This window comes from Vespa velutina, chromosome 16, assembly GCF_912470025.1.
Source record: "Vespa velutina chromosome 16, iVesVel2.1, whole genome shotgun sequence".
In the NCBI taxonomy this organism is placed as follows: Eukaryota; Metazoa; Arthropoda; class Insecta; order Hymenoptera; family Vespidae; genus Vespa; species Vespa velutina.
The window spans coordinates 4,150,591-4,165,590 of record NC_062203.1 but is presented as its reverse complement, the minus strand read 5'-3'; the positions used below and the strand labels follow the sequence as shown (position 1 = coordinate 4,165,590).

The 15,000-nt window shown below is 32.4% G+C and overlaps 2 protein-coding genes across 4 annotated transcripts in view; one reads left to right on the top strand and one right to left on the bottom strand.

Moving 5' to 3' along the window:
- LOC124954783 (SKI family transcriptional corepressor 2) overlaps window positions 1-15,000 on the top strand; it is a 100,593-nt gene that overhangs the window by 32,731 nt on the left and 52,862 nt on the right. The gene's annotated exons all lie outside the window — the stretch shown is intronic.
- LOC124954784 (forkhead box protein C1) lies at window positions 6,297-9,231 on the bottom strand. The gene has a single exon (XM_047508232.1). The coding sequence runs from the start codon at window positions 9,105-9,107 to the stop codon at window positions 7,755-7,757; it is 1,353 nt and encodes a 450-aa protein (XP_047364188.1). The 5' UTR covers window positions 9,108-9,231; the 3' UTR covers window positions 6,297-7,754.

Below are 15,000 nucleotides of genomic sequence, written 5' to 3'. Positions count from 1 at the left end.
AGGGAGTAAAGAGGGACTGGTGGTGGTAGTAGTGATGATGATGATGATGATGATGATGATGATGATGATGATGGCAGGGGGGAAGGTCGAGTAGGTTCGTTTTGACGTGTACCAACACCACCACCCTATTTGTATTTCGCGCAGAAATTTAAGAAGGTGCCAGCTGCGTTCATAGTGTTCATAGGATTCAACGGTGGGGGGTTGCTGGGTACATCAAAGATCGAGGCGACGAAAAAGCTAAAAGCAAAAGCATCCACAATCGATTTTATTCGGAGGTATTCGAGCAGTGAATTCACTCTCGAGGAAAAATAATTATGTAGTTTAACGATGCACAACATTCACGTGATTTTTAGTTTCGATCGTACGCGTTTCGAGTTATAGAATTTAAACGACCAAATGAGTTCACCAATTAGAATATGATAGAATGTAATAGTTTTCTTCCTTTCTTTCGTTCTTTTTTTCTTTTTTTCCTTTTATTTCTTTCATTCTTTCATCCTTTATAATAATTGTCATATAATAATTATAAATATTTAATTGTTTCGTTAAATGATCGTCGTATATTTTTCCGATCGTCGATATTTCTTATTTATTTTAATAAGATATTTAATCCTGCATAAATATACTCTTGATGATTTGAAATTGAATTAAAAATATATATTGTTTGATTTATGCGATTAGGAGATACGCGAATTCGATTGACACGTTTTCAAATCCATGGAAAAATCGTTGAATATACGGACTGTCGTATTGAAAATATTCAAAGAAAATCTAAGGCAATTTAGAACCGGAAATGTATCTATCTATATATGCATATACATATATATATATATATATATATATATACATATATCGAATAGACAGATGATATTTACTACCTAACTTTGAAAGTAGCTAGATTTAAACGTAAAAGTGGTAGTATCGGTACATACATCTAAATAGAGAGAGAGAGAGAGAGAGAGAGAGAGAGAGAGAGAGAGAAAGAGAGAATGAGAAACGCGTCGCTCGATTTCGAGGGAAAAGGAAGAAAAAGAAGAGATGTGAGAAAGATCGTAAGGACCGATCCTAAAAATACATTGGGTGGGTAACCTTCGACAATGGACCTTATAAATGGATTATTAGGCGTTGGAATCGTCACACCTGAGGCGAACTCCTGCCAACTGGAAACGAATGCTGAAGAGGAAGAAGAAGAAGAAGTGGAAGAGGATGAGGAAGAAGAAGAAGAAGAACGTTTACTATATATATATATATATATATATATATATATATATATACATATATGTGTATGTGTATGTATAGATCGAATACGTACTTAAACTTCGTCCTCCTGAAGGATCTTCTCTCTGAATTCCAACGGAATCTCGCGAGGAAGAGAGAACGAACGGCTAATATTTTACCTGCCGAGTAAGAAGAAGGGAGAAAGAGAGAGAGAGAGAGAGAGAGAGAGAAAATGTTGACCGACTCATCTTTCTTTTTTTCTTTCTTTTTTTTTTCTACTTTTCATTTTTCCTTCCCCGCTATTGAAAAGAGAGTAGGTACCTATAACATCGAGATGGTATTATCTATCATCATCTATCTAACGTCAACTTCTCGATAGCTATTTATATATTCGTATAGTTTCGTACTCGTCAAAAAAAATTGACATGGAAATTATCCTATTAATTAGTATCATATTTGAGATTGACTTTATCATATATATATATATATATATATATATATATATATAATACACATATATATGATATATATGTGTGTATCAAGATAGACATATTCGTCAAAGTGACATGGAAATTATCCTGTTAATTGATATCATACACGAGATTGACTTTATCTCGTATATATATCTATTAGGTATGTATCTATCGATCAAGATTCAAAAAGATATATATATATATATATGTATGTATATATGATCTCATTATAATTAATTATATGACAGATAGTTTTCTTGATGATTAGATCAACTATATGTAGAATACTTGTGTCCCTTTAGCAATGCATCCTAATCTGCGCAGCCGCAAATCCATTTGCAGAGCAACAACTATGGAGGTAACGAGATCAGCAACCGATTCTCTTGGCTCTCTGTGTATGATGGGTTATAGCTGATCTTACAATGTGTGTGATACTATCACATTGACAATGTGGTGTGTATCCTATCTACATATATCTACATATATCTATATATATATACATATACATATATATATATGTATATATATATATATTGGGATAACGTCATAGTATATAGATATATCCGGTATATTTGTATGTGCCTATATATGTAAGTACATACCTACACATTTCAGCTTATTGCCTGAAGCTCCTGACCGTTGAGAGAGAACATCGAGGCCAACGAATCAATCGGCTGGAATATATATATGTATATATATATATATATATATATATATATATATATGTGTGTGTGTGTGTGTGTGTGTATGTTCGAACGTCGGTGCCATAAACAAGGTACGACAACGTTCTATCTACTCTGGCGAATCCAACAATCTGATCTAAATAGGTACACACCTTCCTGCGACGACAATGTCTCACCAAACACTGGCTTACTCTACGATCTCCTCTTACCCAAAAATTTATCTCAAATCGCAAATCTACTAGCAATTTTATTCTTTCTTTATTGTCGATATTTGTCAAAGAATTTCGATCGCAATTGACACGAAAATGGTTCATTTTTGACAGACCCTTTTCCTGTATTTCTCTCTCTATCTATCTTTCTTTTTTTTTTTTTCTTTTTCTTCTTTTTTCTTTTTTCTTTCCGTCGGATGAGAGAGAATTAATACTTTAGGTTTTTAATATCCCCTTACATATCCGGTATGAAATATTTTCGATGAAATATTGAAAATACTTTTGACGTATTCATTTTTGACATTTTCCCATTGACCATGCTCTTTCTGTTGATGAAAATGGTCTGTATACAGATATTTTTCGCATGCGTTCGAATTTGAACCGATTAAAATATTAATTCTTTTGCGTGAAAATAACAAAAGCATTAGTTAGAAAATGTTATATTTATTTTCGATTAAAAAAATAAAAAAAAAAAAAAAAAAAAAAAAAGATAAAAGGAAGAAAGAAAAAAGAAATTAATTTTGCGATATAAAACAAAATTTTTTTTTTGGATAGAACGTACGTCCTGAAAAAGAAATTTAAAACATTTTTGTCTCTTTTAGAGTCACTTTCATAGTTATTTAAATAGCTTGTATACGTGTACATATACATTTATGTGTATGCGTTTCAATCATGATAAATAATAATTATCTACCATTATGGTATGAATTTAGAAGATTTGCAAGGAACATTAATGGTAATAAATGAATGTTCAAAAAAGCCCTGACCTTGAATAATCGTTGAATCATCTTCTATAGTCCGTCGGCTGGCAAGGCGATAGATATATTATTTTAGGAAGATCCAGGAGATCTCTTGATCTCGTTTGATGGGTTAGCTTGAACTACTATAACACTAGGTCCCTAATGCTACGTCATTATTTGTTAAATATTCGAAAACTCTAGATATAGATAGATAGATAGATAGAGGTAGAATGAGAGAGAAAGAGAGAGAGAGAGAGAGAGAGAGAGAGAGAGAGAGAGAGAGAGAGAAGAATGGTTAAGAACAACAAACCAGAGTTCAGTTTGCAGAGTTTGAATGTACTCTTGCGAGAGCGAACAAACGTCTTTCTATGTTTTTCTAACACCCTCTTCTTTTTCTTTTGATGTACCTACCTACCAATCCATCCTACTGTGGGAAATTTATCCAAATTTTTCTTTTTCTTTTATTCTTTTTGATATTTTTTTCCTTTTTTCTTTTCTTTTCTTTTCTTTTTTATTTTTTTTTTTTTTTTTGATTTTTTCATCTTTTCCCTTTCTCTAACGTGCATTCCTTTCCCCTTACAATATTGAATTTTTGAGATACTCGATTCTATTCCCTTATTGGCAAAATATGTTTTGATATTAAATAAATTAAATTTCATTCTTTACTATATTTTTAACACACATGAAATATCCCCTTTTAATATTGTAATAAACATTGTAAAAATTAAGAATAATTTCTTAATATTAAAAAAAAAGAAAAAAAGATATAAATATATCTATATAAAAATAAAATGTAGAGACAGAAACTCAAAAGTTAAATATTAAAGAGGAACGAAAGACAGAAATAGAGAGAGAGAGAGAGAGAGAGAGAGAGAGAGAGAGAGAAAGAGAGAGAGAGAATCGATAGAAAATATAATATATATAATTCGTGCGATCTAACGAGAAGTATCTCGTTTAAATCGAGCATTACTATGGGTCCAGTGTTTGCGCCGTTTATATCGTCGAAAGCAATATTTAACAAATTGCTTTCGTTTCCGTCGTCGGGTTTCCTATCGTCATTCGTGTCCCACAAAGGATTTGGCTCGGAGAACTCACTTAGCAATTAGCTAAGGTTTCATTTGATGAACCGAGAGACAATAGGATGCTGTATATAATACGTTCACGAGATTTAGTACTCGAGAGAGATTTTCTATTCACCGATAGCTAGTATAACCTGATTAACTTTGAATCGATATATATATATATATATATATATATATATATATATATATATATATATGTATATATATATGTCGACTAATGGAAAATTAGAACTTTCTATCCATAATAACTGGAATTAATTGTGATTAATTATCTATTAAAACAAATCTATTATTTTTTAATAGTAGATATAGCATTATAAAATATATGAAATAAGTGTTTTATATATATATCAATTTTTTAAATACATAATATATATATATATATATATATTAATGTTATATTATATAATTATTATATAATAATTATTATATAATAATCAATGTTATATTATATATATATATATACACGCGTTAAGGTTTTAAAGTAAAATAGTTCAAGTTATAATCTACTTAATTAAGGGAAAAAAAAAACAACAAGAATTACTTTTTAAGTAATCTTTGGAAAAAGTAAACAGGAGGATAATCCAAAGAAAGGTTTTCGAAAGGATTTCAGTAATGTTTCCCTATTAGTAAGGATTATATTTCCTTTAACGAATTATTTGCGATAAACAGATCGACCGATAGAACGAACCCCACTTGTGCCATTTTCTTTTCTGAGCAGGTGCAAGGAGTAAGGAAAGAATCTTCTTACGAACTAGCAGTAGTATTATTATTCTTTCCTTTTTAGTTTCTAGTTTTTCTTTTTTTGTAAATTCCCGGATTAGCGATGGAAGCACGAAATTTTACCGATTTAACGGGTGGAACTCGCTAGTACGAACGTATTAGAACAGAAAAAATATTTCTTTCTAAATTCCAAAATAAAGACGAAAAGTTTCTTTTTAAATAAAAGATTCATTGGTGGAATTTCTCTATTTAATGAAATATTTATGAGTAAATAAGTAACTAAGTAAGTAAATATAACTGAGCGAGCGAGTAAGTATTGCGTTTTAGGTAATCGATAGTTAGTTTTAGTCAGATAGTTAGATAGATAGACAGATAGATATAATGAATTAAGTATTCTTATGTTTTATTAATGATAGTTCCTGCATTATATGAGATAAATGTTTCGTATACTCTGTGAACATATACCTACATACATATACATAGATACATAGGTATAGGTAAATACCTATGTAAAACGAGTTTAAAAACTTGACTTTGTATTAGAAGGAAATAGGTAGTAGATACTTTGTTCAAGATTCTTATAGGTATTGCATTCGCTTCAATTATATATGTGCATACTAATTTTTTCTTTTTTCTTTTTTCTTTTTCCTGTTTTTTTTTTTTTTTCTTTTTCTTTTTTTTTTCTTTTTTTATCTTTCAACGTTAATCGTCCGATTGTCAGCCAACAATTTTTTCAACGGCGATTCGACCAAAATGAATATATTATGAAAATAGATAAGCAACCGAAAAAGAAATATCTTTCTCTTCTATTTTTCAACGTGTACCTTGCTTCTTTTGTAGAAAGAAAAAAAAGATAATGAAAAATGAAAAAAAAAAAAAAAAGAAAAAAAAAAAAAAAAAAAGGATCGAGCAATAAGTTTGAAACCTGAAAAAGTTTTTCTTTTCTTTCTTTTTTTTTCCTTTCTTTCTTTCGTTTTTTCTTTTTTCTTTTTTTTTCTTTTTTTTTTTTTTTTTTTTTTTTTTTTAATAAGAAAAGAGTTAGGTGGAAAAAGAATGAAAGATTCGTTGTTTATTTGTTTAATATTTTTTTTTTTCATTTTCTTTCTTTTCTTATTTTTTATTTTATTTTATTTTATTTTATTTATTTATTTATTTCTTTCTTATGGGAACAGAGACTTTATTAAATTTATTTATTTGTTAAATCACTTTCTATAGGTAGGCTCGCGCGATCTTGTCACTTTCGTTCATTTATTTGTTTGTTTATTTTTTTATTCATCATGTTTTTCTTTCTTTCGTTGGCGAAGTTTTTTTTCTCTTTTCTTTCTTCTTTTTTCCTTTCTTTCTTTCTTTTTTTTTTTTTTTCTTTTTCTCTTTTTTTCGGCTTAATCAATCGAGAGAGACAATTCGCGATATACGACGACGAAAACTCGCGTTTTAACGATGTACATCGAATTTGTTTAAGGGGAAAAGAAAAAAAAAAAAGAAAAAGAAATAAGAAAAAAGAAAAAGGAAAAAAGAAAAAAGAAAAGAAAAAATAAATAAATGAATAGAAAAAAGGAAACAAAAATTGTCTTTCTAAGTCTTTTTAACATCGAATTATATTCGTTCACATCACTTTTCCTCCTTCTTCTTCAATTTTTTTCACTGGATGATGATGATGATGATGATGATGATGATGATGATGTTGATGATGATGATGATGATAATGATGATAGTGGTGATGACGATGAGGATGACGATGACAATGACGATGATCATTGTTTCTTATCGCTAGACACTGGTCGAGCGATATCCAATCGCATACACATATACATACATACTTATCATACATACATTTGCATACATGCATACATACATACATACATACAAACAAACGTGAATATACGGAGATTCTTTGTACAGATGATGATACACTTTTATTTTTGTTCTTTTTTCTTTTTCTTTTTTTTTCCTCCTATTCTTTTCGTTTGGTACATCGAAAAAAAAAAAAACAGAAAAAAAAAAAATAAAAGAAAGAAAACAATGTCTATTTTTACAATACCACTACGTATAATCTATCTATGCGAATTGTTTGTTTATTCTTTTCCTTTATTCCTTCCTTCTTTATATTACACTTTGAACATACGTGAGAGATCTTTGACTCGATTTTATATCTATTTACAAGTATGTAATTATAAATCCTTCTCTCTCTCTCTCTCTCTCTCTCTCTCTCTCTCTCTCTCTGTATTCTTTTTCTTCTTCATTTTTAAGAAGCATCAGTCTCCCTGATGATCTTGATAAGAACAGATAGGGGCTTATTGCACTTAATCGTTCGTCGATGTTAAATCAAACTTTCACATAAGGGTATCGATGGAAATCACTATGTGTACGTATCTAAACGACGTTCATTTTTTGTTTATTATTTTTATGTTTTTTTTTTCGGGGGGGGGGGTGGGGGTAGGAGGGTTTTTTTTTGTTTTTGATAATTTTCAGACACTCTTTTGAAATTTCATTTCGTCGAAGAGAAAGAGAGATAGATGTATACACGCACATAAACGCACATGCATATATGCACGCACGCACGCACGTACGCACGCACACACGCACACACACACATACACACACACGCAACACATATTTCGAGATTCTATTAGACACCAGAAGCGTTACTGGCGTTTGCCGGTACGTAATAATTCCTAACGTGTACGTGATTGTGAAGATGAAGGGATGGCAATTGTTGTGGTCCAGTTTGTAAACTCCGATCGTTCCAATGTCCAATCGGTGAGACCAATTTCGCCTCTGGACTGGCCGATGGCGTTGTCCCGTTCGGCGACGGAATAGCATTGCTCTCAGCTACAACGTCAACGTCGACGTCTACGTCAACGTCCTCGTCTTGTTCCTGTTCGTGTTCTTGAAGATCATGTAATTCGTCTTCCTCGCTGCAACTGAATCTTCTTGATTTGTTCGATCTTAAATCCGACTCGATGTGATGTTGATCGTCCGGCGCCAATAGAGAAGCTACGTCGAACTGTCGTTTTCTCGATGGTTGAAGAGACGACGATTGTCTGATCGAACGATTTTGAAAAGTATGTTGTTGCTGTTGTTGCTGTTGTTGTTGCTGTTGCTGTTGTTGCTGTTGTTGTTGTTGTTGTTGTTGCTGCTGTTGATGATGATGATGATGATGATGGTGATGATGATGATGAGAATGCGGAGGTGGAGGGGGCGGCGGTGGCGCAGGACTCGTCCAAATTCCCGTGATCTGTTGAGAAGCAACGGTTGGACCAACTAACGCCGATGCGGAAGGTGGTGGTGTAGCTGGCAATGGTGGTGGACTAGGACTGTCAGGTTCCTCGTCAACGGCTAAACCCATATGCCTTCGTACCTTTCTTTGGGCTTTACGTCTACGAAAATCACCGCGTCTAAAATCCTCGAGATTTGCCGGATGAATAGCCCAATAATGACCCTTCCCGTTGGCACTTCTACCCGATTTAACGAAACAATCGTTCAACGAGAGATTATGTCTTATGGAATTTCTCCAGCCTGGACCGCGGGTACGAAAATATGGATAATGTTCGAGTATATGCTGATAGATATCCGAAAGGACCAATTTTTTTTCCGGTGATGACAATATAGCCATAGCTATTAAACCGATATAACTGTGTTGGGGTTTCGGTTCCTCCGGTATTCTCTGATGATGGGGATGAAGTAATGCCATTGATAATGCCAATCGACTTGGATATCCAGCCGCTGCAGCTGGATACAATGGCAATGGTGCGGGAAAAGCGGCGCCCATTCCAAGATGTCCCGGTGAACCCGACGGTGGATGACCGACACCAGGATGTTGAGGATGTAATTGTTGGGCCAAACGTAATCTCTCGGCCATGGCATAATGATAAAGTTGAAGACGATAATGTTCCAATCCTGGTAAGAAACCGGCCATTGGATTACCCAATCCAACGGCCAATGGTTCCTTAGCTGGCGGTGGACTTTCGTTGCTGCACATTATTTTTAATTGTTCAATTTGTTTCCTTCTTTCCTTTTTTTTCTTCTTCTTTTACTATACGTTAAAGAAGAAGAGATAATTCGAACAGTTTTTCCCTCGTAGTTTTTGATTTCTTTCTTTCTTTTTTTTTTTTTTTTTTTTTTTTTTTTTTTTTTCCTTACGATCGACCAGATCGTACGAGGTTTAATTTTCACCTTTTGCAGTCCAGGAATGCATCGATGAAGGAAAGGAAAAAGAAGATGAAGACAAAATTATCTGACGGTCGCACTGATAACTTTCTTCTATATATGCACAATAAACTTTTTTCCTTCCTTACACTTGAATGAGAGGAAGAAAGAGCAAAAAAAATGAAGTAAGAAAAAGAGAGAGAGAGAGAGAGAGAGAGGGAGAGAGAGAGAAAGAAAGAGAAATCCACAAATATCTGTATATATATATATATATATACACACACACATATATATATATATATCTATGTATATCTATCTATCTATATGTATATATATGTGATAAACTCGTCGCACTCTTAGGGACTTAGTTTTTCCACGATTTTGCACCCTATTTGTCGTTTGATGCGCTCCGAGCGGCCGACTGGCCATGATTTACGACTTGGTTATCTGCTACGAGAACGGCACTGGCTGGCTTTACCCCCACCATTCGGGAATGCATCAAGGATCTAAGCCACGCCTAGTTCTCCCGGAGTAAGTTACGTGTACGGTTGCGAAGAGCAACTCTCGTTTAGTATCGAACGACCAATAGGAACGAAGTGGGCGTTAGTAAGATGGACCCTCCGATGCTGAACAAGAACAATTTGGTCACGCCCATCGCGTTGCTGGGATATTGATCCCAAAACTATACCTAATACCTATCGTTCGAAGGGTGGATGATGCCGACTACGACGACGACGACGACGACGAAGACGACGAAGACGACTAAGACGAAGACGACGATGACGACGACGATGACGACGATGATGATAGTGATGGTGGTGGTTATGTTGATGGTGCTGGTCGTCTTCGTCGTCTTTCTTGTCTCATTTAGACATAGATCTTGTCTGATCATAATATAACGATATATGTATATATATATATCTATAGATGTAAGTAAGTACACTGTTCTGTAAGTATATATCCACTTTAAAACAAATTTTTATTTTTCTCCGAATTTTTTTTTTTATTTGCAAATATTCTCAAAATTATCCGCCGAATTTATAATAATAATAATAATAATAATAATAATAATAATAATAATAATAATAATAATAATAATAATAATAATAATAATAATAATAATAATAATAATAATAATAATAAAATAGACAATAAAATTCTTACAACTTTACGATATCGTAATTCATCGGATTACAACAGCAACAACAAAAACAACGACAACAATAACAACAACAAAATCTATAAATATAATCACCGTTAGATATATTTTAAAGAGAACGAATGGATTAAGGGAAATTGAGGAGAGGGTAGTAAACGAGATCAAGAGAGAGAGAGAGAGAGAGAGAGAGAGACTTTCAAGAAGTATAAAGTTTCTTACATCGAAGACTCTCTCTTCTCTCTCTTTTATTTCTTCCCTCCCGCCTCTATCTCCCTCCCTCCCTTTCTCTCTCTCTCTCTCTCTCTCTCTCTCTCTCTCTCTCTTTCTCCTCCCCCTCTCTCTCTTTCTCTCACTTTCGATGGAACAAAGGAACGAGAGTTCGCCACGGCGGCAACGGCAACGGCTTGCATTTATATGGAGGTGCCGCCCTGCAACTATTTGTAAGCATCCGCCATGCTGCTTTCATATCTCGCCGCGTTTCGGCTTGCACAAAAACATTATTTTCAAAGCAACCCAGATGCAACATGGCGTTTACGAAGGCTACCAGTATGCACACACACACACACACACACACACACACACAGACGAACGCACACCGTCTGACTCTCTCTCTCTCTCTCTCTCTCTGTGTCTCTCTGTCTGTTGCAATCGTTACGTTTCACTGCAAATAACACAGGTCGAGCTTCCCCGCCCCCCTCCCCGTTATCCCTACCTCTTCACTCCTCACCCTCACCCAACCATACCCCCTACCATACCCTTCTCACCTCCCTGATTCTCTCTCTCTCTCTATCTTTTATCAAACCCTCTCGTACTACCCTCTCTCTCTCTCTCTCTCTCTCTCTCTCTCTCTCTCTCTCTCTTTCTCTCTCTGTCTCTGTCTCTCTCTCTGTCTCTCTCTTTATAGCTATCGACATCGGTCTTCCGTTACTATTGCCTACGTGCTGCCTTTCGTACGCGTTGTACACGTTTGACGGATATACAATACGTTTACGTGGAATGTAACGAGCTCGTTTTCGTCTAGATATCGGGTGCATTGAGTTTACGGTGTCAGTTCCGATGCATTCATGGGGAAAATGTTATCTTTTTCTTTTCTTCCTTTCTTTTTTTTTTTTTTTTTTTTTTTTTCCTTTTTTTTTCTTCTTTTTTCTTTTTTTTTTTTTTTTAGGACAACAATAATCGTGCATTATCATGGTCGTATACTTTACTATTTATCCTGTAAAAGGTATTATTTAATTAAAATCACATAGAGGTATTTGACTACATTTAATTACAATACCATCTGTAATTTTTAACGAGCTCGTTTTCGTATATCTAGATATCGGGTGTATCGAATTTGTCGATAATTTCCTATACATTCTCGTGGAAAAATGAATTAATCTTTTCTTTTTCTTTTTTTCTTTTTCTTTATCTTTTTTTTTTTTTTTGTCCTTTTTCTTTTTTTTTTGAAATAACGATAAGTGGTCACGCGCGAGCCCGTTTTAATATCTTGAATTATTTATTTAATAATAATTATTATTTATATTTACGGTGAAATTACGTTTCGTTTGGATATCGGGTGCATTGAATTTATCGGTCAGTTCCGATGCATTAATCTTTTTGAGCGATAATAATCGTTATTGTCACGCTCGCATTTCTTTAATTATTTAATATAAAAGTACACGTTAATATGTGTGCTCTCCATTAGAAATTTTATTTTATTAATTGTTATTATATAGACATTTTTATATTAATCGATTGGAGTTACGTGCAAATGTAACGAGCACGTTAAATCGATGATAACGAGAATTGTCAGAATGGCTTTTGGATTTTTTGAATTATTTGATTGAATGTATATACCTAATATATACATCTAGATAATTATATATGTTTATACATGATTTATTAGAAATTTATTAGAGATTTAATTTGATTTGATTTTATTAGAAATTTAAATGACGTACGTGATAAACGTCATACTTTCGATGATGATAATAAAAAACAATTTTACGTCGTATTCGCATTTCTTAAATTATTTCGTCAAAAGAGTATCTATATAAGCGAATTAATGTGTATAATATTTCATAATATTTTATAATTTTGATCATAATTATTACTGTAGATTATATATATATATATATATATACATATGGTTATTTTATATACATTTTTATATTAATGGAATACGTTTAAATGTGCAATGTAACGAAAGCTCGTTTTCGTTTAGGTATCAGCAGCATTTATCAGTTAGCAACGACGCATTCGTGACAAATGTTATCTTTCCGGCGATGACAATGAGAATTGTCAGGTTGAACTTGGGTTTTGTTAAATTATTTATGAATAAAAGAATGTATAACAGTTCGAAGTATGTACGATAAATGTTATCTATTCGACGATAATAGAAAAATGATATGTTGAAATTCGGATTTCCTAAGTTACTTTAATACATTAGATAATAAATAGATTTCAAAGTATATGATTGTTAGATGATTTGCTTTTTTCTTTTTTTCGATCTAAATCATTATAATTATTTTATATATCTATATTTTTTTTTTTTTATTTATCAGTCATATGTATATATATATATATATATATATTACAAGTTTTTAATATATTTTAATTATTTTGAAAGAGATTGATCGATGAACTTTTCTATGATATGAAAAGAATTATAAAAACAAAAATAAAATATAATAAATATGTTAATTTTTATTATTACGATAAAAAATAAATTTAATAATATGAATAATTTAACAAGGAAACATACAATAATTTTATTACACGTTGTATGTATATATATATATATATATATATATATATATATATATATATATATAAATATATATACATCTATATGTACCTATAACTTAACTATATTTTTTCTATACTCCCAAAAATCTCAGTATATAAAAGATCGATCTATATTTACTTATATACCAATCCTAAAATAGATTCTCAACAATAGATAATAGATTATCGAAGAGCTACTAGAACTTTTTTTTTTCTCTCGAAATAACGAGTAACCAAGTAGGGATGATAATCCAGATGATAATCGTTAAATGAACCAGCGTAACTCTATATTCTAATAATAGATCAGATACGATCAGGATACGAGGAAAGCAGAGGAAAGGTACGAACATGAAAAAAGAGAAAGTTTCTTTTTCTCCTTTTTATTTTTTTCTTTTTTTTTTTTTTTTCTTCTTTTTCTTGCTCTTTTCTTTTCCTCCGACTAAGGATATAAGAATCCTATAGGCAATAGTGGTCCACGAGGCGAAAAATCAGAAAGAAAGAGATAGATAAATAGAGAGAGAGAGAGAGAGAGAGAGAGAGAGAAAGCAGACAGATAGATAGATAAATCTTATGGTGGTTGCACGAAACCAGACTCGCCGCTGTCAAAACACAATAAAACTCGATCGTAGAGAAGAATCGATGGTTGGACCACTCGAGTTTGTCTCTCTTCGTCTCACCTCACACTTCACCACCTCTGTCTCCATTTGTCTCTAACACGTACCTATATCTATACGTTTCTCCAGTCGCATATTGGGTATGTAGGTAGGTAGATAGGTATCTATATGTGTAGGTATACCCCTACAAATATCTTACAGATATAAACACACACAAACACACACACACATATATATATATATCTACAACAAGAGAAAACGTATATAGATATCGAGTCCATTGTGCAGTCCTCCAACTAAAATGCTCTCTCTTTCTTTCCCCCTCCCCCTCCCCCTCCCCTACCCATTCCACCCCCTTGGCGAATATAATGGCGATAATTGTGACAAAATGGAGCATCATTGTGGGAAAAAAGGTGGTGTAACGATCGAGGGTGGCGCACCCTGGTTATAGGTGGTAAGTGCCAGATGCATGGACCTCCCTTGACAGTTTCTTCTCCGATTTCCTCCTTCCTCCTCTCTCTCTCTTTCTCTTTCTCTTTCTCTTTTTCTTTCTGTCCTCTCATATCTTAAAAAATATTTCATCTTATTCTTCCTTTTACTATTCAATCGTTACTCTGACTTGCTTATTTGCAATATCACTAATTTTACTTGTCCATTTATCATTATATAATTTGTAATTTATTTATTTCCTATCTGTACATTTAATTTTTCTTTTTTCTTTTTTCTTTTTTCTTTTTCTTTTTTGATTAAATCTTCTTTCTGATCATCGTAGTATAATTTAAGTATTATAAGTATATAATTATTAAGTAATAAATTAATATTATAGTATCGTAAACGTATGTATACATTGTACTGTCAAGTACAAGTGTCAAATGGGCCAAAAGTTTTCAGATGATTTTTTAAAAATCGATTACTTAAATTAAAATAATAATAATAATAATAATAATAATAATAATAATAATAATAATAATAATAATAATAATCCAAAAATATTGATCGTAAAATCACAAGTCTAGGAATTTTTTATTTTTCTAAAAACTTTTGATTTATCCTTTATACCAATATAAAGAATGTACTATTATATTAAAATATCAATGATTAGAAATTGGATAATACTAATCCATACTAAACATATACTTAAGTAGCTAGATAACAGAGCTTTCATGGTGAAGTTAATAAACGTCGTG

Bases quoted from the DNA above. Each gene is read 5' to 3' on its own strand.
- LOC124954784 (XM_047508232.1), bottom strand. From the start codon at position 9,107: ATGTGCAGCAACGAAAGTCCACCGCCAGCTAAGGAACCATTGGCCGTT.